General features: G+C 51.5%; 1 protein-coding gene across 13 annotated transcripts in view; it reads left to right on the top strand.

Moving 5' to 3' along the window:
- The window catches only part of STARD8 (StAR related lipid transfer domain containing 8), a 72912-nt gene that overhangs the window by 26451 nt on the left and 18543 nt on the right, over positions 1–27918 (top strand). For 2 of the 13 annotated variants that reach the window (XM_070605403.1, XM_070605411.1), the window contains exon 1: positions 13805–13997. The exons of 3 other annotated variants lie outside the window; for them this stretch is intronic. Coding sequence is in view for 1 of the 10 variants with exons in the window: in XM_070605402.1 (XP_070461503.1) it covers positions 13985–13997 (13 nt within the window). In the remaining 9 variants the exon portion in view is untranslated. Of the gene's footprint in view, positions 1–13783; positions 13998–14678; positions 14871–27918 lie in introns of those variants that run through there. 8 more of the 13 variants (XM_070605413.1, XM_070605406.1, XM_070605407.1 and 5 more) reach the window with 8 other exon arrangements.

Below are 27918 nucleotides of genomic sequence, written 5' to 3' on the forward strand. Positions count from 1 at the left end.
GCCTTGAGGCTCCCCCCGGCCACTGGGAGGCACAATTCGCAAGCCTGCTGATCTAGGCCATCTAACCTTTTTATGCTCGGATGAAGATATCATTAACCCAGAAAGAGCAATTAACATGCCCAAGGTTACACATCAAGTCAAAGGCAGAGGAGGGTACAGGTGGCACCATCAGGCATGGAGGACAATAACTTGGTGGAAGAGAGCAGCCTCCTTGGTTAAACTAGAATACAGAACATTGAGGCTTGGACAGAGAAGAGCTAGGAAAGGAGGGTGAGCAGGAGGGAAGGGGAGGCCGACCCAGAGACCCTGCCCCTGGGCACTGAGTGTGAGCTGTCCCTCTGGATCCTCATTTTCTGCTGGAGCCACCCTAGACTTCAAGACGAGGCCCTGTCCTCATGGGGTTTCTCACTGCACAGGGCTTAGGATTCTGTTTTGACAAGGGATGTAGTCCCCTGTCCCTGAGGTCTCCAGTCTGTGGGACACAGCTCACCTGGGGCTAAATTCTGCCATTCAGGCCTTCCAATTAGACTCTTGGCCCGAGCTGGGCATTTTCACAAGGATCCTTCTCCAGGGTTCCCGGAAGGCAGCCTGGCTTCCAACCTATTATTGTCTGGGAAGTACAGAGGGACGGCCTGGTGCCCCGCCCCTTTCACAGCTATGTACGTGGGTGCCCCTATCTGTTCAAGGCAAGCTGCTGTTTATTTAAGAACCTATGTGTTGCTAACTTTCGTTTCCAGACTTTGACATGGGTTACCTTAGTACACCACACAGAGAAGAAATTACAGGAGAAGATCCCCCCAGAGAACTTTGGGACTTCTCTGGAATCCCTTCTTCTGATCTGATTGCTCGAGCCACTCAGGCCACATGAGAACTCGGAAAGACTGAATCTCCAGGGCAAGACAAGGCAGAGGCAAATATTAGAGGGCAAAGCCCGGGTTCAGGGCCCTGAGTTGCTTGCCCCTCCCTGAATGGGCCTCAGGTTCTCCATCTGTGCCATGAGGGAGTGGAGCAGATGCTCTCTCAGAGCCCACCAGCTCTGGGCTGGCTTCCATGGAGGCCCTGGCCACTTGTGCACTGTCTCATGCACTGGCCTAGAATCCCAGGGGAACATGCCAAGCGATAGATGCAAACAAAGCCTGCCCACCACCTTGGTCCCAGCCCTTCTGGCTAGTCACAAGAGGATGCGGATGCAGGAGGCAAATTACTGACCCACAAGCTGCAAACTACTCCTCTGACACAAAAGCAGCTTTTGTTCATGGTGAGGCCAGTTTCTCAAATGGACAGAGCCCTGGATCCCTGAGCCAGACTGCAAGGTGTGTTACTGTGCTCCATCCTGCTCAGTGATGGGAGGAGGAGAAGGGGCTTCTGCAAGTTCCAACGGGGGCTGAAGGTGCGTGTACTAAGGCCAAGAAATGGGAGTGGGGGCAGCTGTGGGTGGGCACTGCAACTACTTCCCAGATAAAGGCAGAAAGAATTATGGACATTAGAAATGAGCAGCCTGAATGATGCAAGGACAGGAAGAAAGCAGTGAGGCAAGGTGAAGGGCCAAGGGATGAGTTTGCCACTGAGAAATGCATCTTGTGGATGCTTTCACATTTGATCCACATAATAGTTTAGGGAGGTAGGTGTTATTGTCTCCATTTAATAAGTGAGGAAACTGAGGCCCAGAGAAGTGATGTGACATGTCATGTAGTAAGTGTTGAAGCTGATGTTCAAACCCAAGGCTGCTTTGAGAGTTATAGTTCTTAGGGGCCCCTTCTCTGGAGCTGATAAAATCTGTACACATATACACTGCTAATGCCCAGCCAGCAGCCCTTCTAAGACTTGGCTGCAAGAGCCTAGGAATTATCCTTCCTGTTTTACTAAGGCCCAGAAAAGGCTAATGATTGGGCCATAGTCATGCCCAGCCAGCTGGAGACGGGGGAAAGGCCTTCAATTGAAAAGCTGCAGAACACCACTAGAAGTAGCACTCCCTCTGCTAGTCTCTCTGCATCTGGTCATTTCCCAATTGCAAAGTGCTCTCAGATCCATTATCTCAAAGTTTGCATGGCAGAAAAAAGTTATTTTCATTTTCTAGGTGAAGAAACCGAGGTTCAGTTACTTGCCAAAGTTTACACAGCTCCTGAATAGTCAAACCAGGATTCGAGACCAGATTTGTACCCAAACTCCCCTCTACTTGTACACAAAATGCACTTGGTCAGCAAGGGAAGGGCAGAGTAAGCTCACTGAAGCATAACGTTGGAGACCAAAAGCAGCAAACCCCAACTCCCTGGGGTGACATTTCCATACGAACCTCTGAATTGCAGAGGCAGTCACGGGGCCTTTGGGGGGCAAACAGAGAAGCCAGGGAGCTGAGTTCTCCAGAGAAGACCCTAAAGCTGCTGGCTTTCTGGCTTACAAGATGTCCCATCAGCCCAAATGGCTTTGTGGTCAGGGTGCCAGGTTTGGTCCAGCCACATGAATGGTAGGATGCGGTGAGGAGGCCTTCTCTCTCTTCCCCTCTTACCACCTGTGGTTGCATTTCACGCTCGGTCATTGAGTCATCTTTATGTTCCTCTACTCCACTGACACTGGGGAAAGAAAACCCCAAATCTCTCAGCCACCATTTGGTTTGATCAAGGCTGCTTCTGGGCTACTAACTCACTCACCCTTCATTCAGTCCTTTGACAAATATTCCCTAAGTGCCAACTCTGTGCCAAACTCCTTCCTGAGCAATGGATATGCCATAAATAATAAAACACAGTCCCTACCCTCAGAGAACTCAAATTCTTCTTGGGCAGGAAAACACGTAGATAATTAAACTCAATATAGAATGACTGCTGATGTAACTGAGCTGTGGGAGCGCCCAGAAAGGGAGCGGCTTATGCTATTCACAAGAAGGGCTAAGAGTGTCTATAGGACTTTGTCAGGTGCAGGAGATAGGGCAAATAAGCAAACCTCTTTATGCCTCAGTTTCCTCATCTGTAAAATGGATAATAATAGTACCTACAGGGTTTCTGTAAGGAGTCTATGAGTTAAAATGTGCAAAGAGCTTAGAATAGTGCCAGACACATTGAGAGCACCATGTAAGTATTGAAATAAGTCAAAGGAAATAAGGATGAACATTTTTGTGAAAGAGAAGAGCACATGTAACACATTTGGAGGGGAATGAAGTTAAGTTAATGAAGTTCTGGGAATGCCAGCTGATTTGGATGGGTAAGCTTGGGCAGCACTTTGAATGTCAACCTTGGAAGTATGGACTCGTCCCTGTAAATAATGGGCAGCCATTTCTGAAGCTGGATTTTTGCTATGGAAGATGGCAGAGGGCTCCTCTGTGACATGCTAGTGCTCTATCTAACAGCTCAACAGGTGCTAGGTCCAAGAAACTGCCACAAGCCAGGACACAGCCAATTGCCACACATGAATGGAGGACCAGCCCTGTGTGCAGCCCAGCCTCTGGCTTAGCATCGATCTGGGGAACGGTGGGTTGAGGGGAGAGACACTGTGTCTCTGCCCTCAGGGAGTTGCTCATCTAATTGGAATAAGGCCCGCTTCTGTCAAGAATCAACTCAATCATCCTGGTGGGAAGTGGCGGAGACAGGTGGGTAAAAGAGGCTCTGTTGTGGCCTAAGAGGCAGTAAGTATAGTGGTTACTGGCCAAGGCTGACAGTCAGGCTCTCTGGGTTTAAAGCCCAGTGGTCACTTCCAAACTGTGGGACCATGGGCCAATCGCTCAACCTCTCTGTGCTGCAGTTTTCCCACTAAAAATGAGAGCAATGATAATAATTCGACCTCCTCATAGAGTTGTCATGATAATTAAATCACATGCGGAAAGTGCTTAGAGTGTTGGCTCACATAACAAATGCTCCATATACGTTAGCTCTTCTTAATGACTAAAGGCCTACTATGCGCCAGGTGTCTGGTACCCCTGGGGTAAAAGACAGTGACCTGGAGCATATGAACGCACGGGACCAATGTGGCCCATTTCCCAGAGTGTCAACTTTCCTCAGAGGCTTAAAGGAGAAAAACACTCATTTCTATATGAAAACAACATGCATGTATATACTGGAGTTAACCGGAAAATTCAAGTAGAAGTTTAAGATAAAAACAGTGACTTCAAAGACATTCCCTGCTTGGAGCCAAAACTTCAGGTTACATTTTCAGTCCCCCAGGGTTGCTTCACATTCTTTCCCCTCGGCCCTTAGGGGTACTTGGTTACAAAAGTTCCAGCCACACAGACACATGTGAGCTCATGGAACCTTTACGATGGATCATTCTCTGGGGTAGGGATGATCACCACCATTGTATGGGTGAAAACTGAGGTTCAGGATTCAAATTCTGCCATCGCCACTTATTAGCTGTGTGAACTTAGCAAGTTATGTTACCTTTGTTGCCCTTCAGTTTCTCCATCTGTAAAATGGGGGTGATGCTGCCGCTGATTATAATAGTACCTACCTTGGAGGGTTGTGGTAAGAACTAAATAGATTAAGACCCGAAAAGCACCTTAGAACGATGCTAGGCATATAATTAGTGCTCAATACAAGTTAACTTTTATTAAATCCATTCTCACATTTCCACCCACAACATTGTCACGTAGGTGTCACCCTGTCCATTTTATGAAGCAGGAAACTGAGGCCGTAAGAGGTTAGGTCAGATGTCCCCCTCCTCTTTACTAACAGAGGGCATTCCTGCAGTGGGGAGGAGATGGGAATAAATGACCTCTGGGGTCCTCTCCAGTTCCCAGTTTCTGTGATTCAAGTTGAACTTTGGAGCCCTTCCATATCACTGTTCTGGCTGAGGCTGAAGTAGTAGAGCTCAGGAAACAGGGGAGGGACTAGCCAGGGAGAGATGCCTTGGCGGAGGAGGAAATGGCTGCTGCCGCCCTTCCTCCTAGGCTGCTGCCGAGGGGCTGTGTCCTGCACTCCCACCCCGCCAGAGAGCAAAAGGGAAACTCCTGTGCTTGGAGGAAGCTGACTGGGGCCTCCTTTTCCTCAGAGGGGAACTTGCCCTTCTTCCAGGAGCAGTGCAGCAGCTGTTGGAAACTCAGAAGTCAAAGGCTTGGCAGCACCAAGCTGGGCACAGACAGAGGCCTCCCAATGGCTGTTTATCCTGGCTGGGCTGGTCCAGAATGGGGATTGCTGATAGGCAAGAGGGTGATGGGAGACAGAAATGGGCTCTCTACTGATTTATGATCACATGAGGGAAAACAAAAAGAATTCCATGAAGCAGCATGGCCTACTGGAAGAAAGAACAGACAGGCGATCTATCTTGATTCTGAAATGACTTACTGTGTGACGTCGGGCAAATCCTCTTCCCCACCATATTCCCCACCACATGGTGAGGACAATATTCATTCAATAAATATTTTGTCAACACCTACTGTGTGCCAGCACTGCCTTGGGGAAAAGGGTGAATGGAGTGGAGGTCAATATGTTACCCTATCGTTCCCTTACAGCTCTGACATTGAGTCTGTGAAAAGTCAGAGCAAATCTCACGCAAATAAGCACACAGCAACGCACGAACTCCTCTTCCTTTTCCTAGCCTGTCCCTCACAAACGGGGCTGCTTAACCCTAGTCTCCTGGCACAAGGTATGGAGACCATAGAGGGAGGGGCTGTGACCCCCATCTGTGTATCCCCTTATCATTATTCCTATTGTATCATGGAATTATTATCCTTATGTTACAGATGAGGAAACTGAGGTTCCGAGAGGAAAAATGGCACATGTTATGCTGCAGAGCCACTATGAGACTCTTTCCCCCCATACTGGCTACCACAAGTGGAGTAGAAATGACCAGGTTTGAGAGCTGGCAACTTTCTGCTTTCCCTCCATTGTAAACTAAGACAAATAGGACTCCCCACCATCCCGGAATCAGGCAATGCACGATTGCTTGCTGTGGGTGGAGGTTAGGAGTAAGGAAAAGGGTTATGTAACTTAGGCTCCTGGGTCCAGGCTTTTTTTGTGGTAGATCCTCAGTGCTGATCTCTTTGAGAACTGAAGAGAATCTTTCTTTATGCAGGCTGTATTCCATGCCAGTTACCATGCTCAGCTCCTTTAGATCCTCACAACAGTCCTGCAGCATAGAGATAATTGTCCCTGCTTAGATGACGGCCAAGCCAGCTGTATTCTTGGGCCTCAGTTTGCGTCTGTTAACATGAGGGTCTATAAAGAATGCTTCTGCTCATAAGGTCTAGGATGCTCTTGGCACTAGAAAGGTTTCAAGGTATCTTTGTTGGAACCCAGGGTCCGTTGCTCTGGTCAGACAGACAGAAAAGGGCCGTGGAGGGATAGTGAGAAGTAGTGGCGTGGAGGCTGAAGAGTCAGTCAGTCGGTCCGCCGAGATGGCAGGAGCCATTGTTTCCCACTCCATCTGGCTGTTGCACCAGGTCTTCCGCCATCTTACATGGTTAGTGAGATTTGGGGTAGACAGGAGGTGGAGGGGCTGACCTGGTGACTAAGAAGACCCTCACTATCTCACACTGGGATAGGAGAGCAGGAAGGAGCGGGATCATGGTGAGACACCTCTCAAATAGGGGGCCAGGGCGGAAAAGGCCAGAGGGTGACTCCAACCCGGGAGAGGAGGCCAGATGGCGACGGGGAAGCAGATGGCAGAGCTAAATGACTTGAGGCCAGGGTAGGATAGAGAAGGGGGGGCTTCTGCTCAAGATGGGGGCCTGGAACTTTCTACTCGCTACTGGGGTGTGGGGCAACCCAAGCCGTCGCTCCCTCAGCCGCCTTCCCCCCCCCCCCTTCTTCGGTGCTTCCCTGGCTAGCCGCTCAGTCCGGGTACCACCGCCCGAGGCGCCAGAGCTCTGGCTCGCCCGCCTGCGGGCTCCGGAGCCGCTCGCGGACACATGGCCGAGGTGCGGGGCTGGGGGCTGGCGGCTGGCCTCGCGGCTCCCAAAGCCCCGGGCGTGGACGCCGTGGGGTGTGAAAGGTACCCAGTGGGACCCGCCGCGCTGGAAACCGGGTGAACAGAGCCGGGCAGACCTGGCGGGAGGTCAGGGCTGGCTGCACTTTGCTGACACCCTGCGCGCTGCCTACCCAGCTGGGTCGGCAAAGCTCCTGCCTCCTCGCCTTGTCTTTGGTTCCAGTCCCCTTTTCATCTATTAGTCCTATGTCCGTTTGTCTAAAACCCTACTCCTGGCTGGCAGTCCCCCTTTTTCAGACCTTCCACCCCCGCACGCCTGCCGCCTTCTAATTCTTAGCCAGCTCTTGCTCTGTCCCAAGATGTCCCATCCTTTTATCTCCACTGTCCGTCTGGCTTCGTCCCTACCCACCTCTCTCCCTCTGCCTTCACCCTCCACTCAAAAAGAACATTTTCGTTATTAACACATAGCAGGTGTTTAATAAACAGTATGTCCCTTACCCCTATGCCTCCAGCACTTTCTTTGTCTCTGCCTCTGGAGTCGTACTTCCACCATCCTGTCTGTCTTCCTGTCCCACTGTGTGTCTCACCTTCAGCCTGTATTTTTACCTCTTCGTTCCATTGTCTGTCTTTCTATCCCTCTTTTTGTCTCTGTATCCTTGGCTCTTACTATCTAGCCGGTAGCTCCCTACACCCCCCATCACTCCAAGGGCCCCTTACCGCCTCACCCTGTCCCCTAGTTGCATAACATAGCCCAGCCACCCTGGCAGCACCTTTTCAGTCAGCTCGAATTGCCTAAAATCTCCATCCAAAGGCCTGTTTCCACTCCAACGGATCTCCCAGAATGCCTGGCACTTTGTTTTTTTTTAAGTTGAAAAAATTTATATTTCTTTGAGCACTTAAAAAATTTCCAGGCTCTGCCTGTTCTTTTTCCCCCAGTAAATTCTCTCTTGTTCCTGCCCCAAGTGGCAGGGAGGAAACAGCAAACCGGGTTGGGTTTTTCGACAAAAGATTTGTTGTGGAATGTGAACCCACTAAAGGACAGGGCCCTCAGAGATCCTCAGATCAGATCCTCTGATTGTACATATGTGGACACTGAGGCCCAGAGAGGGCAAGACTCTCAGCCAGGTCACACAGCCTCTCCGTGATAGAAGCTGGGTAGAAGCCAGAGTTGCGATGTCCTGGCTCCTGATCCAGGAACCTTGGTGGAGGTGGGGCCCGGGGAACCACTTTCCTGGTGTTTCCTGGGGGTTTGTTGATCCAGAGACATCAGATGTCTAATCTGGGAGCCTTGCTGTTCCTCTCCTCTCTCTGTCCTCTGGGACCTCACTCCACTGCCCCACCTGGTTGGGTTGGGCGTTCTGCCTCTGGGGCTGCTGTTGCCTCCCCCAGTGGCATGGGAGCTCCAGGAAGTCAGGGACCGGACCCTGGCTTCCCACCTGTCTGCCCTCTTCCCCACCCCAGCCCCCTGCCAGAGCCTCGGTGCCCATGTTGACTGACAGGTTGGTACATTTGTGTATGGAAGCCCTGGCCCTGACTGAGGGTCAGATCAGAACTTTTATTTAGTGAGAATGCATGCGTGCATGTGTGTGTGTGTGTGTGTGTGTGTGTGTGTGTAGCAGTTTTGGGAGGGGGAGAGCTGTGCTTGGGGAAGGGCCCACTGAGAGGGTACAGGGATTCCAAGGCCAAGAAGAGCTCAGACTCTTTGTTGAGTGGCCCTCAAACCTCACCACACATCCCATGTCCTCTCTGATGTCATCCTGGGGCCTCTGAGGGCTGTCCTTCAGGGAAAGGAGACAGGGTGGGTGGGTGGCCAGGGGACGGGCTCTGTCTGCCTGAATTGAGGTTGCCAAGCCCTAGAGACCCATAATCACAGGGTTGGACTGGGTCAGGCTCTGGGCAGGGCCAGTAAAAGCTACCCTCCCCCCTACCTCCTGCCCCAGCAGCCCTCCAACTTCCTGGGCACCAGATCTGGTTGCAGCATGAGGTCAGGCTGTGGTGGGCTGATGGTGGAGCCTATGGGTAGGAAGAAAGAGCCCCCTCTTTCCTCTGCTCTTTGTGTCCTGACCCCCAGCTATTCCCCATCCTCAGAGGACCCTCCTTCCTCCACCGCCCCCTTCCTCTGCAGAAGCCCCATGGCTGTTCAGTTTCTGGGAGCCCCACTCCCATGGAAACACACAGAAAAGCTCACGGAAGCAGAGAATGTTCTGGAAAGAAGGGATCCAAGAAACTAGGGCCCAGCCCTGTTTTTCCAGATGAGGAAACTGAGCTTAGCCAGGGAGGAGCAAGCTTGAAGGCTGAAACGGAATCAGACAGAGGGGACTGTTAGGGAGGTGGGGTAGAGGGAGGGTTCCTCTGACCTCAGCTGCTTGTAGGTGTGCATGACGAGGGCGCAGGCAAGGCAAGGGGGCTTGTGTTAGAAGTGGGCCTGCCTTTGCTCATCTCCTTTCACCACACTGTGACCTTCTCCTGAAGGACCGGAATGGGGTGGGGCGTAGAGGGGTGGGGGTGGACATCCTGCTCTTGATGTCTGTGCCAGTCACCAAGTGCTCTGCCCAGGGTGACCTCACTTATTCATTTGGGCCAAGACAGGCAGACTTCCCTGAGGGAACTGGGTGTGGGGGGTGCTCCATCTGCCTGCAGCAGAAAACCTCTGGTCCCTTTGAGACGGGCCAGTAAAGCTAGGCCAGGGGCCCATTCTGGGTGTGAAATGAGGCCCATCACACTGTCATAGCCCAGTGGGTCTGTTGTGTGGATGCTGGGAACCAGCCATCCATCAAGCTGATCCTTTGTCTGGTGTTTGTTGTAGGGAGGGAGATAGGCTTTTGGGTGTCTGGGGAAGAGCTGGGGACAGAGACTGAGTGGGGTTGTGTTCTTCATCTCCAGCTGCCCAGTCCAAGTGTCAGAGGTGGTCATGAGTTGCCCCGATACTTTCCTGTCAATGACTCCAGGAGGCAGGTGGGAGGGGATGAGTGCCTCTGTGTCCTAGCTTAGGGAAGGGGAGCCCTGAGAGGGTAAGTGACCCCTGAAACTCCCCTGACCTATGCCTGGCTTAGCCAGTGCTCCAGCTCCCCTCACAGCCAGCCCAGGGTCCCCAGCCCAACACAGAGCTCCCTCTTCCAGGGTGCTGTGGTGTGTGTGGTGAGCTCAGCCACAGCCCTGGGCTGTGGGCTGACAGGGGGTCTTTGTGTTCCTTCCAGGACATAGCTCTCTGCCCTCCAACCCCAGTTGGCAATGCTCATGAGGTGCCTGTGTGCTCCTCACCTTTGCAAGCCCCTGCCACCGCCACATCCCCTCTCCCCACATCTGGCCCTACTCCAGCTGACCCTCTTAGTGTAACCCCCTCCCCCAACACAGCCATGGCTCCTCAGGAATTTTTTTATAAACTGCAACTATCTCACTTTGTGGGAGTCTGACCAGTAACCCCCTTTCATGAGGCTGGGTAGGGGGCCCAAACCACTGGGGAGAAGGCCTTTACGCTCCTAGGCCTGACTGGAGGGCTTTAGAGGAGATATGCAGGAATGTGTGTGCAAGTGTGAGAGCACGCGTGTGTGTGTGTGTGTGTGTGGGCACCTGTGGTTATGTGCTGGGCAGGGCTGGTCTGAGTGTAATTCATTTTCCCCTCATAGCTTATACTCCCCTTTTTTCTTCCCAGCTGTGTTCCCTGGAATTATTTGCTGCTGCTTCTTTAGATCCATGGAAGAGTAGTGGAAACATCTGCTTGGTTCCTTCCTGACATTACCCTCACCATTCCAGGGTGGGGTTATGGGTCTGCCTACAACAGCCTGAGGAACCCCCATTCCTAGGCAGGAAAGGGTGTAAGAATTGTCCTCAGATAGGTGCTTATTGGGACCCAAGTGTCTCAGAGTGAGGCTCAGGGTAATGGCATATGGAGTTTCTCTGTGCCACCACCTAGGAGAAAAGGGCTGATTGGCCCTAGAAAAAAACTTAGCTCCGCAGCACCTTGAGTGCCATCCTGCCACCTGTCACCACCCTTTACAGTACACTCTCACATCTGTTGTCTCAACTTTGCCTGCTAGGGATTGTGCTCTACCCTCATTTTACAAGTGAAGAAACTGGTGGTTGGAGTGGCACAATGACTTGCCCTGGGTGACACAGCCAGAAAGTGGTAGAATGGGGACTAGCACCCAACTCTCCTACTTCCTGATCCACAGCTCATTCCACAATTGCTTAGTGCCTCTGCTTAACCCTATCTGCCACCACATCTAACACTTAGAGCCACCATTCTAAGTGTGATGATTTAGCCCAATGGATCAGCTCAACAGCCATATAAGGTCAGGCCTGTGATTGTCATCACACTTAACAGATGAGGAAATCAAGGCACAGAAAGTTGGAAAATAATTTGCCTAAGGTCACACAGCTAGCAAGTGGCAAAGTTGGGCTTTGTACCCAGGCTATCTGGCTCCAGAATCCTTTGTACTGTCATTTGTATGACACAGCTGGGCTGTGGTAGTGGTAGAATGAGGGTGGCCTCATGCCTCAGGTGTAGAAATGCATGCACGCACGTCCGCACCCTGAGGCTTTTTCACCCGCCCTCAGTCTGCCCTCGTGCACTCTATGTTTCCCTGCCTGATGGCTGAGCTTGCATCCAGGATAGCAGTGGCAGCACTATAGGACACACAGGCAATAGTGGGGGCTCATGGACAAAGGGACACCAGGGACCTAAAGGCTCCAGTTATCTCCAGAGCCACTCAAGATGCAGCCCAGAAAGAAGTCTATGAAAAGGTACCAATTTCCCATCCGTTCCAAGCACCATTGCTGAATATGTGTTCTGTGCAAGACTCTGGCTTAGGTTGGGGGTAGGGTGCAGGGGTAGAGGGTGGGGGTGGCTCAGGGAGCAAGGGCTGGCAGTGGGATGGAAGGGGATAAGCTACTTTTGTCTTTCTGAAGAGGCTGAGCTTTTCTTGCCTTTCTGAAGCTCGTGGGATAAGAGAAGGAGATCAAAAAAGACTCAAAGAAATAGCCTAGATGTCACTTGGGCCATTTCAAAATGTTAAATGATAACATGATAAATATTAGGACCGTAGCTTTCCCTGGCTGTTGTGTTCACTCTGTCATGAAATAGATGTTTTTATTGAGTACCTACTCCATGCCAGGCACTGCGAAGTTCTTGTTCTACTTATTTATAGCAATGTGTCTTTTTGTAGTTTTTGTTCTTTCTGTAGTTTTCCCTTTTGTAGTTTTCTTGTTTGATTGCCTTTTTTTTTTTTTAAAGAAATGGGTGTCCCAGAACCCATCATATCTGATTCAGTTAAATGTATCTTCTAAAAGGTAAGTTGGGTTTGCTCATTATTCATATGATTGTAGTTTCCTCATGGTCGTCGCTTGAATACCTTTCAACATTCATTCGCCCATTAGCAAACATTACTGAGAAACTACTGTAAGCACTGTGCTTGGTGTCATGGGGTGGATGGAATGAGCTCTGACATGGTTTCCTACTCTTAGGGAAACTATAGGATCATTGCCAGACCCACACTTCTATATCCTTCTAGCATTTTCCAGAAGCAAGATAAGTTTGGCTCCAACTCAGAGCCTTAGGGATGCTTACAAATAGAATAGCCCAGCCTCAGGAAGGAGGTCATCTCCCTACCCACCCATCATAAGGGTTCCTGAGTCTGGGTAGAATTTTGTTTTCAGGAGTGAGCTGATGTACAGGCCTCATCCACATCCAAGGGACATGGCTGATCTTGAACAAAGTGCCAGCTGCAAACTTGTCATTGAGAGGAAAGGAGGCGGTACACGCTGGAAGTAGCCTTGCCCCGTCATTTCTCCTCTGATTCTCATCAGGGCCGGCAAGGAAGGAAGGTGGGAGAATTCCAATTTGGCCTAGTAGACTGAAGGCCAGGCAGGAGGGGGGCACCTGGGGCTAGGTCTGGCTCTGCTGTTGCCTTGGGAGACCTTAAGAAACTTGCTGTCCTAAGAAACATTAATTTTTGCTCTCATCTGCGTTGGGTACTGTAGCAAACAAGTTAGATGGATGCAGTCTCTGCTTTCTAGGAACCTCAGCTTCATTTCTCCCATCTTTTGGGTACAGAGAAAATAACCAGTGTGCAGGTATTGTCCTTGCCATGGATTTGCTAAGTTAACTTGACTGAGTTGTCTCTTCTTAGTTTCTGTATTTGTAAATGTGGAGGATGGTGGTTAGATGGCATGTGGTCTTGGGTACTCCCAGCCCTGGCTAATAGGAGTCCCCAATTCAACAATGAAATCAAGGTTGTGAACTTGTGTTGGGCCCTTGTGAGGAAAGGCAAGAGAGAAGTCAAATCTTAACATTCTGTTTCATACTGAATTTAAACGGGCTTTCTGGTGGTACTTGCTGTCACAATTCTTGGGAACCCTCTCCTGCCATGCAGATGCCTGCCCCGAGTTTTCCTTGCATTTCTCTGTAGAGGTAGAGTTTGAACTTGGGGCAGAGAGCTGGGCGTAGTGGGGGAGGTTGCAGATTGCTGGAGCCCGAGCAAGGTAGGAATGGCAACTTCCTGCTCAAATATCTAAGGTCCCGGTTCTCTCCTAGTTGCCCCGCTCGCCCAAAGGATCTCACCTGAGTTGTATCTTCTAAACTCCCCATAAATTATCCTCAGTAAGCCACCGAAACTTTTCTTGCACATGGCATGTGTATTTAAATTCCCCACACGGTGCCAGACACATTCAGAGCTCAGTGACTATCAGTCTGTGTGCCTGACCAACTCACTCCATCACCCTCACTCACTGGGTCTCGGCTTGCGCCTTCTCCCCCCGGCCCCCACCCCAAGCGGTGTGACCTGAGGAAGAGGCAGCGGCGCTCGGATTGGATGAGCTGGAAGGCAGAGCCCCGCCCACCACAATTTAGGCGACTTTCAGAGGAGTCCGGTGGGCCGGACTGTACTCTCATTGGTCGAGGGTTGTAGGTGGGCGGGGCGTCCCTACCGCCCATCTCGCCTTGACTCCCTCCCCACCTGCGACAAGAGTAGCCTCGGGTTGACAACAGCTAAGCAGCTGTGGCAGCTGCTTCTCTGGCTGGCACCGTTACCCACGCCTGACCCCGGGCTCTGCGCGTGCTCCGGACGGGGCAGCCCTGCCTTGTGCTCGCCTCCCACCCGCTGGCAGCTGTGTTGGGGTCTCGAACCCAAAGCGGTGGATGCGGCCTCCAGGTAGGAGTTGGGGCGACAGCGGGGGGAGATCCGGCCCGAAGGGGCCTCCTGGGCTCCCTCGCCCGCCTTGCCTCTCTGGAGCGCTCCAGCCAGGCCCCCGCTCTGAGCGGTTCGACTGGGCAGAGTACACAGGAGCAGCAGAGGAAGCGAGCAGAGGCACCTTTGCTCCTGGGATTTGGGGTCGGAGTTGCCGAAATTGTAGGAGCCCTGAGCCCGCCGGCCGCGCTTCTCCCAGGGAAGCCCTGCAAGTGGGGTGATGAAAGGCGGCTATCCGCCCGTTATCTCTGGGTCTGGCTGGAGTCTGGAGCGGTTGCTCTCGGGCTTCGGAGGAGGGCTGGAGCTGGACGTGGGTGGTGGGGTTTCAGACTCTGCACTTCTCTTACTCTCTCCTCCTCACTCTGCTTTTGAGGGCATTTCCAGGAAGCTCCTGGTCGGGCGGTATGGGCTTTCCCCTCGGTCACTGCCTTCCCTTCTGAGAAACGCCCCGGACTTTCCTGGTATTGTAGCCGCGGGCATCAAGAGAAAACCTTTGAATAAGTCGCATCTTTCAGGGCTCGGTTTCCTTATTAAGTCCAAAATGGATTTGGAATAGAGAACCCTCTGAGGAAAGGCCTTTTAGTGGAAGTTTTCGGGATTTCCAAATTCAGCAGTCAGGGGTTCTCTGCATTTCTCTTCTCCCAGGACTCTCTAAAATCGAGCACTGAGGGGCCGGCCCCGTGGCCGAGCGGTTAAGTTCGCGCGCTCCACTTCGGCGGCCTGCCGTTTTGCCGTTTCTGATCCCAGGCGCGGACATGGCCATGCTCATCAGGCCATGCTGAGGAGGCGTCCCACGTAGCAGAGCCAGAAGGATCTACAACTAGAAGACACAGTTAGGTACAGGGGGCGGAGCGGGGGGCGGGGGGCCTCGCTTTCGGGAGAAGAAGAAGAAGAAGAAAAAAAAGGTTGGCAACATATGTTAGCTCAGGTGCCAATCTTCAAAAAAATAAACACCAGAGCATTTATAAAATACTATTAAAAAATGTTTAAGTTGAGCACTGAATTATGACTCAGGAAACCGGGGTTTAGTTACTAATTCATGTGACCTTAAGTGAGTCATACTACTTCTGTGGGCCACACTGTTTTCAACTGCGCCTCAATAGTGGGCTGGATTTCAGTAATCTAAAGGGCCACTCTCTTCTGCCCTGACATTTGATGACTTGGTGCATGGGTCCAGGCTCTTAACTGCAAGTAAAGGGTTGTCTCTGAGATGCTTGGGGCAACAGGAGCTATGCAGATAGGGAGGTTTGTGGTGATTTTGCAGCTAGGCTAGCTGGAAAACTAGTGGTGGAGAGGGTGAGCAGGACAGAAGCCAGACTGAAGGTAGAGAGGAGTGGAGCCAACGCAGAGCCAGAGGTCCCAGAGGTTTGGCACCCCAGAGGTTGGGCTGGAGGGCCCTGGCTTGTCTCCGTCCCACTCCACTTGGAGCACCCAAGTCTGCCGCCTTGGGAGGAGAGGGTGATGAATCACACCCAGGGCTATTTTCAAACCCTGACTCCTACTGTGGGACCTGTTCCCACTCCCACTCTAGGGGTTGCTGTCCCCACCCACTGTTTGTCTGTCTTACTGCTCTCTGAATTTTCCCCTCACTTTCATCCTCCTGGAATGAAGGAGAGACACTTCTGGGGATGGGAGGTCAGGCAGCCCTAGGGCGTAGAGAAAGTGGTGGCTGCAGGTGGTTTCTGAGTGGTTGATGGAGCGGGCAGGAAGCCTGTGGTGGGAAGGATGGTGTTGGGGGTGGGAAATTCTTTACCCTAAGGCTACAGCTACCATATGGCTGGACATTCTGGGCTGGTCCTCATTTCCAGGATTTGGCCTTTGTCCACCAATGTTCTGGATTTGGGATTTGGAATTTCTGTTCCCTGAACCTCTGTAGTTGGGGCTAGAAAACACCACGTGGGCAGAGTCCGGTCTCCTCTGTTTGCTTGCCTTCTCTTCACCCCTTAAGCAACTCTTGGAGAAGTAGGCTAAACCTCTCTGTGCATCTGCAGCGTCCCTCCCTCTCCAATCTGGAGATGTGAGGCTATTGGGAGATGATACCTGGAGGTATTTAGAGCAAGAAGCGAGGCCGAAGGTGTGCAGATGGGCTATGTACCCTGTGTGATTGCTGGGGCAGGGGCATGAGCTGTGCAGGGAGGCTGGAAGGGCCTTCCTTGTTAAAGCACAACACCTCCTGGGTTTGAGCAGAGAGGCAAAGAAAGTGGCACAAAGAAGCCCGAACTTTGATCCTCTCCGTCTTCTTGAAGTTTTAAAATTCCATTCAGAGGCCTACATATTGGAGAGGGAGCCAGGTATGGAGATAGTAGCAGTGACACAAAAGCAAGAAAATCCCAAAGGGAGGAGAGGAGGGAGTATCTAATCGGGATGCCTGTCACAGCTGCCGGAGCTCCCTGCTCCAGCCATGGAGAGTTCAGGTTCAACAGATGGTAGGCTTAACAAAGGCAGGCTGTGCTCCCACTTTCTTGAAGAAGGTGGGGCAAGGGGTCTCTGGCTGGAAGGAGTTGTCTCTGGCTTGAATAGAATAGAGAGAACTTTTTCTTGGGCTCCCTGTTTGGGTAGGATCAAGTGTCATGACCCCTGGGCCTTTGGGGAGGCTGTTATCAGATAAAATAGAGATACGGAATCTCAAAGATGCCAGGGCTCTAGGATGGGAAGTGTGAACTCCCCCACCCCACAGCCCTACGCAGAGTAGTTGAGCACAGGGCTGGGCACACAGTTGGTGTCAAGTGTTTTTATTAAGGCCTATTCATTTATGACTCGGGGTCTTGATTTGTGTGTGTGTTTGTTTTGGGGATTGGTCCTGGTAAACTTGAATCAGTGGACTGGAGGCCACAATCTGGGCCCTTGTCACAGTCTGAAGTGCTATGTTTGCGTGTTGAGTCTCCTCTTGCCCAGCCTTCCACCTTGGGAACTCGCATGTCAACAGTTGCTGTCCCTGTTTACCCCAACTGCGCGGGGACTGGAGAACTGGATGTTAGGTTCCTCAAGAGTCCAGGGTGGCGGGGAGCAGAGAACAGGGGGCTGGGAGCTGGACACGTGGAGGTTTAAATCTGGGCTCTGTTGCTCCGCTCGACCTCTCAGACTCCCGATTTCTACCTGCTTTTCCCACTGCACTGGGTTAAACGAGGGGATCCCTGGCTAAGTGCTTTGTAAACTACCAAGTGCTGTACAAATTATTAGTTCTTGAGTGCAGGCTTGTTGCCAGGTCTTGTGGAGGACCCAGAGTATAACCCCAACCTTCAGGGAATCTGCTGTCTAGTTTGGGGGTTAGTGGCATAAATAATGCATGATGCACTGAGTCTTTCCTCAGTGAAGGCTTTTAAAAAAATTATTATGAAGAATTTCAAACATACATAAAAGTAGAGATGATTAGTGTAATAAGGCCCCATGTGCTCATCACCCAGCTTCAACAGCTGTTAGCCCATGGTCAGTCCTGCCCTATGTACACCTCCGTTTACCTCACCCTCTTTCTTGTTATTTTGAAATGAATCCCAGACACCCTATTGATTTGTCTATAAATAGTTCAATATATATCTCTAAAAGATAGGGAATCATAAAAAAGGGCAATCATACCACTCTCACACCTAAAATAGTCCCTTAATGTCATCAAATATCCTGGTAGTATTTATTCCCAATTGTTAAAAAGGACATTTTGCCCTGGGAGGCCTGACCAGGGAGCAATTCCTTTTGACTGAGAGGAAGGTGACTGACAGAGGCAGTGACATTTGGGCTGAGGCTTGGAAGAGTGGCCCAGGAAAGGTCTGAACTGGAGGGATTATGGAGCCCTGGCCCCTCCTTTTACAACACTGGTTGGCCTCGTCTCTGGGGCTCCGGCTCCTGAGGCTGACTTGTGGAGGCTTCTCGTGGAAACTCCGTGCTTTGGATCTCTAGTGATAAATGGGAGTTCTAACTCTTTCACTTGCCTCTCCAGTTCCAGGGCCACCCAGGAGCTTGAGGTCAGCAGGCCTGGGAGAATTCCTGCGAGGCTGCTCTCCTCCCAGCCCCTCCCTGCCCCTGGCCCCTGAGGCCAGTTCAGAGCAAAACAGGATGTATTCAGGATGAGCGTCTTTCCCAGCTTGTCATCTAATCACCACAGCCCAGCTTGGAGCTTCCTCTCTCATTCATGATAAAACCCCTCACAGTCTCGCTTTTCCCTCCCACCCCAGTAAGGGTGTGCTGACTTCCTCCATATCCGGGCCAGCCCTCTTCCACCCCGGTGGGGCTGAGGCAGAGCTTCCCTCATCTAGGCCTCTCTTCCTACCACCGCAGAGCAGACTGTGAGAGGGAGAGAAAGACCCCACAAGTGCTCTCCCTGGCTGCAGCCTCCTGTTCTTGAACTGTCCTTGGGCAAGGAGTGGCTCCTTTCCAACAAGCCTGGGGTCCTGCCACTGCTTGGTTAATCATTGAGCCACATAATAACCACCTTGGAAAGTCACTCTAGGGGATGGCCGTTACCTAACTCCCTGTCCACCCTAGGCCTTAAAGGGACCCCATCCTGAACCCTCACTTTCTCCCAAGGGGACATTGACAAACATTCAGTCATGGGAACTTCTGAGGCCAATTAAACTTCTGCCCCTCTCTCTTCGCTTGGGCAAACAGAAGTGGTTATTCACATTGCTTGAAAGACACACATTCAGCCTGGGTGGTATTGTGAGAGGCAGGGAGTTGAGTTGATAGTGATTCAGATGGGCAGTGGGTTAAGAGATGTTTTAAGGCATCAGAGTCAGAAGCGGGTGGGGATGTTTCCAGGAACGGTTGACCCCCTGCTCTCAATTTGAAAGTCTAAAAGAGCAAGAAATGCCCACTCAAAGGGTCAGCCATTACTGGGGCTGGGGTCGGGCTGTGTGAGTGTCTGTTTTCAGTACAGCTGTGGGTCCCTCCACACCAGGCTGGGACTTGAGCTGCCAGCCACAGTGCTGCTGCTGCTGCGAGGCTGAGGCCTCTGTAGTGGAGGAGGAGGCGTTCCTCAGAGAGCCTGTGTCTTGACAAACAGTGGAAGTTGGGAAGGGTCAGGCTAGGCCCCAGGTCCAATTTAGAAAGCTGTAAACTGCAAGCAGTTTTCTGCAGTTTCAGCAGGAGAAGGAACTAACATTTAGTGAACCCTGTGGGCCTACTATAGAGTCAGGAAACCTAGCTTCTGGTTGTACCTCTCTATAGCTATCTCTCCATGAGTGACTTTAGAGAAGACATTTGCTTTCTCTGGGCCTCAGTTTCCACATCTTTAAAATGGGTAGGGCAGGTGGCATGGACTCAGTGGTCTCTCAGGCTCCCTTCCAGCTATGAGAGTATACATTCCCAGTCAAGACCTCTTTCACATCCACAAGGCAAGGGTGAGCTGGCTTTAAATTCTGCCAGGCTCAGTCACTAAACATTCTCAGCTGGCTTGTCCATTTGGGCTGGCTGTGCCTTGAACTGCCACAGCTTGGGTTTTCCTTGAGCATGGGCTTTTAGCCCCTCCCCATGTTTGCATCTGTCCCAGGTGGCCACCCTCTAACCCATTCAGCCACAAGTTAATGAGTGACCTGCTCCCCCTGGGTAGTACCAGCCCAAGGTGCTCCTGGGATCCCAGGTCTCTGTGGGAACCAGCTGAGGACCTAACCAGCTCCAGTTACCTTTATGCTTTCTCCCACGATACCCCAGAGGTAGGAAGCAGACAGAGCTCAGGGAAGAAGGGCCTTCAGAGCGCACTCGACCCAACTTCCCTGAAGCTTGGGCCTTTCCACCAGCGCTTGTGTAGCTCCTGTTTACCCATCTTCAATATCTCGGAGAGCAATGTCTCAAGACAGTTGCTTTCATTCATGGAATGTCTGAAAGATTTTTCGTATGTTGAGCTGAATTCTCTTTCCCTCTGCCTCCTACTCCTGGGTCCCAGCTCTGCCCCCTGGGACCACCTAGACCCTGTCTACCCTCTCTAACCTTCAGGAGTCTGAGGACAGAACCTGCGTTCCCCTGGGTCTTCTACAGGCCACGTAGCCTCAGCTCCTCCAAGTGCTCCTCCAGAGACCTGACCTGTCCCCTTCCCAGCCTCCTTACTGTCCTCTGCACATGCTACTATTGTGGCCCTGGGGGCAGGAAATGGCACTCTGGAAGCCCCTCACTCTCTTCTGTTTATTTATAGCCTGGACTTTTCCAGAAGACTTCTCCATTTTCTTTTTCTGGTGACTCCAGCAGGTAGATTCCGGACGCTAAGAGTCCTGGGTCCAAACATCTCATCCGGCTCTCTCTGATTTCTTTGTTGTTTAGGTACAGCCAGCTCCCATGACTGGGGAGCCCTTCGAGGGTGAGGGCCTTCTTCTTGGTGCCCCTATAGCAGAGAGAAAACTTGGTGAGAGGAGGTGCTCACCTTGATGAGTTGACTGTAGGGTACTATGAGAGGGTTGCCAGTGTCTCCTGCTTTCCTGCTAGTTGCTTTTGTCTCTTGAGCTGGTGGGGGTGGAAGGAAGGGGATATTTTAAGGAGCATTGAAGCCGGAAATGAGTATGAAACATGCCCACAGTGGGGCCTAGAAGGGTGAATCAGACAGGGAGAAATACCAACTCAGCCATTCCTCCTCTAGCAGTTAATGACGATGACAACGACGAGTCCTCCCATTTCTTTAAAGTTTCCAAGGCACTTTCATTTCCATGATCCCATTCTGTTCTCAGAGCAGCCCAATAAGGTAGACAGTGTGATCCCTGCAATGGGATCCTTGGTGATCCCCACCTAAGGCCTGGGCAGGGAAGGCTACAGTCTCCAGGGAGGGAGGACTTGGAATCCAGGTCTCCTGACGCTCAGTCCTCCCTGTCTCCCCCAAACACACCCGGCAGCCAAGGCAGCTGGGGCTGACTCGGCAGCTTCCCCACCACAGAGGAACCTCTGCCCAGGCTGCAGCTCTGTTCCCATGGTAAAGGGAGTGACCTCTAGGGGAGGTGGCCGAGGATTTCCTGTCCTTTATCTGGGCTGCCCAAAGGCTGGCCTGTCTGAGGTGTGAGATAGGCACTTGCAGCCAGCTTTTCTGTGCTAGGCTGAGGCCGAGTCAGGCTGGGCAGGGCCAGGGAGGTTGGGAAGTGCTTGGCCCCAAACATCTGGCCTGAGCAGCCGCCACCTGAGCAGGGCCCTCTAGTTGGGAAAAACAAAGAGGGGCATGTGAGAAAAGAGCCAGAGTGGAGCCGAAGCAAAACACCTCCTGAGTTGCACACATGATGCCTAGGGCAGAAGAGTGTCATTGCGAAGAGCAGGGGCTCTGGTATATACAGCACTGGGTGACTTTGGGCAAATCACTTAACCTCTGTGAGCCTCCATTTTGTCAGCTATGAAATGGAGATACGTATCCACCTTATGGGGTTGTTGACTATTAAATCCAATATGTTTAGTAGTACTTTCTGCCACCTTGTCACTTTGCTGTGTTTCACTGAGCTGGGGATATGCAGTGCTCAAACCTGCCACCTCCTGGGCATTAGGTCTGGAATTTTCTGTCACTTCAGATTCCACCTCCTCCAGAAAAGCTCTCCCTGGCCATGCGCACCTACAGGGCTCCCTTCCTCTGGCCTCCTTTAGTGGCATTTATGACACTACAACAGGCTGTAGTTACGATGATAACACCAATAATAATAGTGAACTCTTCTAAATTCCTGACACATTTGAACTTTCTTGGCTCCCATGACAATTCTGTAAGGTAGGTACTGCTATCATCATCCCCATTTTACATATGAGGAAACTGAGGCAAGGGGAGGTTAAATGAAGAGCTTACCCAAGATCATGCAGCTAGGGAGTGATGGAACTGTGATCAAGACCCTGGCAGACTGACAACTGTCCACACCTTAGTGACTGTGCCGTGCCTCTCCCTCTCCTTTTCCCAGCTGCCTGGCCAGGAGGCAAGAGCTGAGGCTTGGGTCTCCCTTCTACCCCTGACTGGTCACTGCACCCACCAGTGATCAGTCACTCCTGAGAAGACAGCCCCCAGGTCTTTGCCTGCCCCCCCCCCCCAAACCAGGTGGACAGATGGAGAGGAGAGAAAACTCAAAGAATTAGGTATTGATGCTTGAAAGCAGAGTCGCATTGGAGTGGGGGAGGATGTGCAGGAGGGAGTCGGGGGTGGTTCTGACAGCAGCAGCACGCCCGCCTGATTAGCACCTTCCAGCACTGGGGGTGGAGAGCAGGGTGCTGGGTAGCATGAGGGAAGAAGAGACATTTTAATGAGCTGTCTTGACAACCACGTTGCATTATTTAGAAGATGTGGGTGGTCAGGGGCAGGCAGGAGGCTGGCTGGATTAACTTTTGTGATCCCTCCAGCTGGTGTGGCCCATGCTGGAATTGAGTATGGGGGTGGGGGGAGGCTTTTGTTCAGAAGCTCTAGGCCTCCCCTCCAATGTTCCCACCTCAGAACCCTTGGGTGCTGCAAGCTTCCTTCTATACCAGTTCTGTTGCTCTTGAGCTCATTCTCTGTTATCTTGTCTCTAAACAACCTCCAGGGGGTGCTTGAAAGGACAGTCCATCTTAGCCTCTGCTTTCCTGAGAAGGATGGGCCTGGTAGCAGCTCTGGTCAGGTACTCCAGGAGAGTTTGGCTTTTGTTCAGTTTTCAGAACTTGGTGCCTAGCATAGGGCCTGGCACTGAGTCGTTGCTCAGGTAATATCAGTTGAATAAGTGCACAGCCAAGGAGGAGTGGATTTGGAGGGGAGGACTTGAGAAGGCTGACATGGGAACAGATCAACAGGGGGGCTGTTGGCATTTAGATAGGCTCCCGGCCCCATCTGTAGTCCAATAGAAGCCACTTGACTTTTTGTAGTGTCTGTTTCCCCATTTGTGCAGTAGGCCTGCTCTGGACAGGGCTGTTGTGGGGACCAAATGAGATGTAGGATGGTCAAGTGCTTTCTCCACTGATGGGAAGTTACTTCAGGCTAAGGGTTCATACCGCAAAAACCCTGCTATATGTTTTTTGTGTCTACAGCCTAGATGATTTCTCCCACTTAATGAGGAGGATTCTAACTTGGTGGCCCTGACTCTGGAGCCAGACTGCCTGGGTTTGCATCTTGGCCCACCACTTCTTAGCTGCTGACCTTGGGCAAGTTACTTGATATCTCTGGGCCTCAGTTCTCTCATCAGTCAAATGGAAATATTATCAGAGCACTTACTTCACAGGGGTGTTGTAACAATTCAATAATATAAACCATATAAAAAATACCTAAAGAAATGCCTGAGACGTGACAATAACTCAGTACCCTTTGGCCCTTATCATCTCAGTTTATACTTGCAAAAACCTCATGTTGTCAGTACTGTGATCATATCTCTATTTTACAGATGAGAACACTGAGGCATAGAGAAGTTAAGTCTTGCCCAATATGATCTGTATACAGTCCTTAGCCCAGGGCCTGGCACATAGTAAATAAATACTCAGTAAATATTAGTGTCTGTTATTAACTATTATTAATAATTAAATTCAGTATCATAAATATTGTCATCAATAGTGAGCACAGCCACAACTAAGAAGTAGCAGAGCCAGGACTAAAAGCCACATCTTCAGATTGCTAGTCTGTTACTCTTTCCACTGTACTCCAAAACCTCTATGCTTCTAGGTCTTACACAGCCACTAGGCCACCACTTTGGGTTCTCCTTCCTTTTACTCCACCATGGCCTGAGCATGCGCATTGTCACTCCCTGCCCCCAAGGCCCTAGGCCCCTGCCCTCTCCTTTGCGCTCCACTTCACAGCCCTCCCTTTGGCTGGCCACAGGGTCTGGTGAGGGGCTGTGTCTGCTGGCTCCCAAAGAGAGAACAGGCCTCCCCCTGAGGAGGCAACTTCTCTCAGGCGCATTTCCTTTCTGTTAGAGACAATTTTCTCGGGATCTCAGGGTGGAGCCAGGCTCCTTCCAGGCATTTCCTACCCGGGAGTTTATATTTGGCCTCAGCAAAAGGAAAAGGAAGTAGGCAAGGGAGGTGGGATGTAGAAGTGGTGGCACAGGGTCAAAATGGGTGAGTGCCAAGGCCTTGCAGGCCAGGAGAGGGAAGTAGGAGATGGTGCGTGATCCTTCTCTCAAGTGAGCTTGGATGCCCTCACAGGAGCTTGAGGCCAGAATGCCTCCACTCTCACGCAGAGTTCATTTGTCCTTCTCACATCTCTGGGCCTTGGTTCCTGGCCCTGTGGTTTCTGCTCTGGGGCAAGGTGTTCTGTGAGTCAGCAAGTTGCTGAGTTGCAGGTGTGTGCTCAGTTCTGGGTCCTTGCTGTGGTGATACCAGAGGAGAGAGTGGAGTCGGGGGCCCACACACTGTTTAGTTGGGAAGCAAGACTTCCTGTCTAGGTGTTGCCAGAACATTTAGTAGCCCTTACCACACTGCAGTGAGGATACTGAGACCAACAGGACCCAATGCAGTGGAGCTCTGGTTGAATGGGGGAGACAGACTCATGTGCTGCTGAGAAGGTAATGGAAATGTATAGAGGGCCAGTTAATTTAACTGAGCCATTGGGTGGTAGGGGGTTGGTAAGAGGTCAGGGAAGGAAGGCTTCACGGAAAGGGATCTTTGACCTCCATCTTGATAATAATAGGAGTTTGCAACTTCAAGTCAGGCTGGGTCTAGAGTGTGGAGAGCCTCAAGTGCCAGGTAGGAAGCAGTCTCATGTCTGCCCTGTGCTTGGGCAGTGGGGAGCCTGTTAGGGTGCAGGGTAGGAGAGTGACCAGGTCAGAGCTGGGGTCTTGGAAAAAGAAGCTGGCAGGATGACCTGTTGGAAGGAGAGACTGGAAGCTGGGAACTTGGAGAGCTGAAGTAATCCAGGCCTGAGAACCTAGAGCACAGGTGGGTGTGGGAAACCATGACCATTTGATGGAAAAGTTGGTAGAACTTGGAGACTAAATACATGAGTGAGAAGAGGACAGACCAGGATGACTGGAGGTTTAAGCCTACGTGTTTGGTGCCTTTGGAGGCAGGAAATCAGGAGAGGCAGATTGGGAGGGGAATATGGGTTTGTTCTTGGTCCCCGCTGAGGACCCTCACCTGAGTTTCCCAGAAGAGAATGTGCAGGAGGAGGACAGCTCCCTCTACTGAACCAGCCGCCAATCACACATACCTCTGCTCTGGGTCTAGATTTTGGTGAGTGGCCATTAGAAGGTGGAGAAACTGAGGTAGTGGCTTGCCCAAGGTTACCCAGTAAGTTCCTAGTGGAGCTAAGGCCAGAATGTAGTTCTTCTGACCTTCAATACAATACTCTTTCCACCCATACCTCAGTGGAGAGCAGTTACCACTGGTCTAACATCTGCCCCAGACCGGTTAGGCTGGCATCTCTTGCCTGCCGGCTGGGGACTGGAGGTGATGGAGTAGCATGTGACTTATTAAAACAACGGTCTTTCCTTGTCACCATGACCTTGTCAGAGCACCTGGGACTGGGTTAGGGGCAGGATTTCCTGGGGGCAAGAAAGCTAATGGAGCGACTGTGGCAGAACAAGTGGCAGCTCTGACCTTTGCTGTCACAGAGAAGCCCTGGGTCAGGCAGGAATGTCAGCTGCCTGCTTTGGCCTTGCTGTACCAGGCACTGGCCTAGGAGGCCATAGGCAAGGCTGACCCTGGACCCAAATTCTCAAGCAGTCCCAGCAGGCCAGCGGCCTGGTTTAGCCAGAAGGCCCTCATGACCCTCCCTCACTTACAGCTGCAACCAGAGCTCAGATCACAGCTTTATGGTAGGGAGGGACATGGTTGGCGTTCCTTGTATAACTTCCACATTTATAAAAGCTCCAAACTAGAACTGCCACCTCTCCCTGGCTGACCCTGCAAGTGGTCCACAGTGTCCAAAGATAGGGGACCTCCATTGAATATTGTGTCCATTCTTTGCCTCATTCCTCAAGACACCCGCAAGGTGGGGTGGGGCTGCTGGAGGTGCCTGAGATCCCCAGGTGAAGTGGAGGCTGACCTTCATGGTCTCACACTTCAGGTTTGGAGTCAATCTTTGTTTTGTTGTGGGGCTGTCCTGTGCATTGTAGGATGTTTAGCAGCATCCCTGGCCTCTACTCAGTAGATGCTAGTAGCACTCCTCCTCAGTTGTGATGACCAAAAATGTCTCCAGACATTGCCAAAGGTCCCCTAGGGAGTAAAATTGTCCTTGGTTGAGAATCCCTGTGGCTCTGTGGTCGTGATGTGGACGTGGAGTGTTAAGGAGAGAGGGGTATTAGAGTGGAGAGCCGCACATGCTAACCTGCCACTGGCCAGCAAGAAGATCCAGTGGCTTCATTTTGTTGCCACTCAGTCCCACAGTGCTGTACCCTTCTGGGCCGTTTGCCTTGATGGTGCCTCACTTGTGACAGAGAGACTGCAAAAGTGTTGCTCACATGGGCCCAGGAGCATGGCATCCAGCCGCAGCTCTCACTGAGACTGAGGCTGCCATCCGAACAGGTGCACTAGGGGCGGTCTACCAAGCCAGAGGCCAGCCAGTGTCTAGCACTGCCAGGCTAGGCAGCTTGAAATCCAGAGGCCCTTGCTGCGGCACCCCTCCTGCAAGGTTTGGAATGTGGGATGAGAGTTATTTTGGTCTTGTCTCCTTCCCTCCCTCCACCTCCCTCCCCTGTAAAAATCTAGTTATTGTGATTCCAGCTAAGAGCGGCAGGAGCAGGGAGAGACAATGCGTGTACCCAACTTCCCAGTGGACAGAGTATTGCAGACCCCCATCAATGTCCACTCCAAGGTCGAGAGGAAAAGTCTTGGCAGTCATGGAATCCATAACAGCTCTTAGTATGGGCCCTTGTGAAGGTCCCTCTCCCTCGGTCCCCCAGAGAGAGAGGTGGCATAGCCAGGCAGTCACCTGTTGTAGCATCTCTGCCAGGGTCACTGCCAACCTAGAGGGCCCCTTTGTGTAAATTTGAATGAAGCACTGCCTTGGAGGAATCCAAGGCTCCAGGCTGAGTGGGCACATTTCTTGTGGCCCAAGCCCCTTAGTGTATCCTTATGGGAGGGTGAAAGGAGCTGGTCATAAGCACTTGGGGCCAAATGAGATATAAGCCCTCTGCCAAAAGGCCAATATTGCCTTCTTATGTGGGGCTCCTCTCTAGGGGTGGGGTGAGCAAAGGAAATGGGCCTTGCGTCAACCAAGAAGAATGATCTGAGAAGCTGTTTGCCAGGACTTAGCATTTCCCAGGTACAACAGCAGGGCCTGGAGTGGTAAGCTGCCCCTCTACTTACCTTGGGTACCACCTTGGCCTCACAGAGCCCACCTTGGGAACTTGGGTTGTCACATAGACAGTGGCATCCCAGGTCTTTCTCCATCCCTCAGAACGCTGGCTTTTCCTCCTGTGCTCACTGAAGGTGGGAGAGACCACGCTGATACCAGACCTTGTTTTGGAGCTAACCATCCTGTGGTGAGGGCCATGGAAGGGATGCCTTTCCAAATGGGAAGCTAAGTAAGGTAAAGGAAACCAACATATTTGTTGAAAGCTGCCTTATAGAGTAGGTCAGCTAACTGTGAATAAATTACCACCACAAACACCACAGATTTGCCCTCCCGTGTCCCACCGTCTGCATTCATATTCATGCTCACTGCTCTTGCCTTCTCCTGCACTTGAGCCTGGAGAGAACATGGGCCAGTGATTAGAATGGGCCTAAGTCTGGCCTCTGGCTATAATCTGTCCAGAGACCTATGCTGTGACTTTTAGCTGGCCGCGTCTGTTTAGGGCCGTGGTTCTCTATCTTGGCTACACTTTAGAATCACCTGGAAAGCTCCCCAAAACAAACAAAAAACTAACCCTCCCCAGAGATTCTAATTTAATTGGTAATGACAGGCACTGACATTTTTAAAAACACCCCAGATTATAATGTACAGCCCGAGTCGAGAGGTTACTGCTCCAGCAGTAACAAGGACACTTTGATCTGGGCTTCTGTGACATCTACCCATTGCTTGCCCTGGGCCCTGTGTCTTGCCTGGTCCCTGGGC

The sequence above is a fragment of the Equus przewalskii genome, chromosome X, assembly GCF_037783145.1.
Source record: "Equus przewalskii isolate Varuska chromosome X, EquPr2, whole genome shotgun sequence".
NCBI classification, from domain to species: Eukaryota; Metazoa; Chordata; class Mammalia; order Perissodactyla; family Equidae; genus Equus; species Equus przewalskii.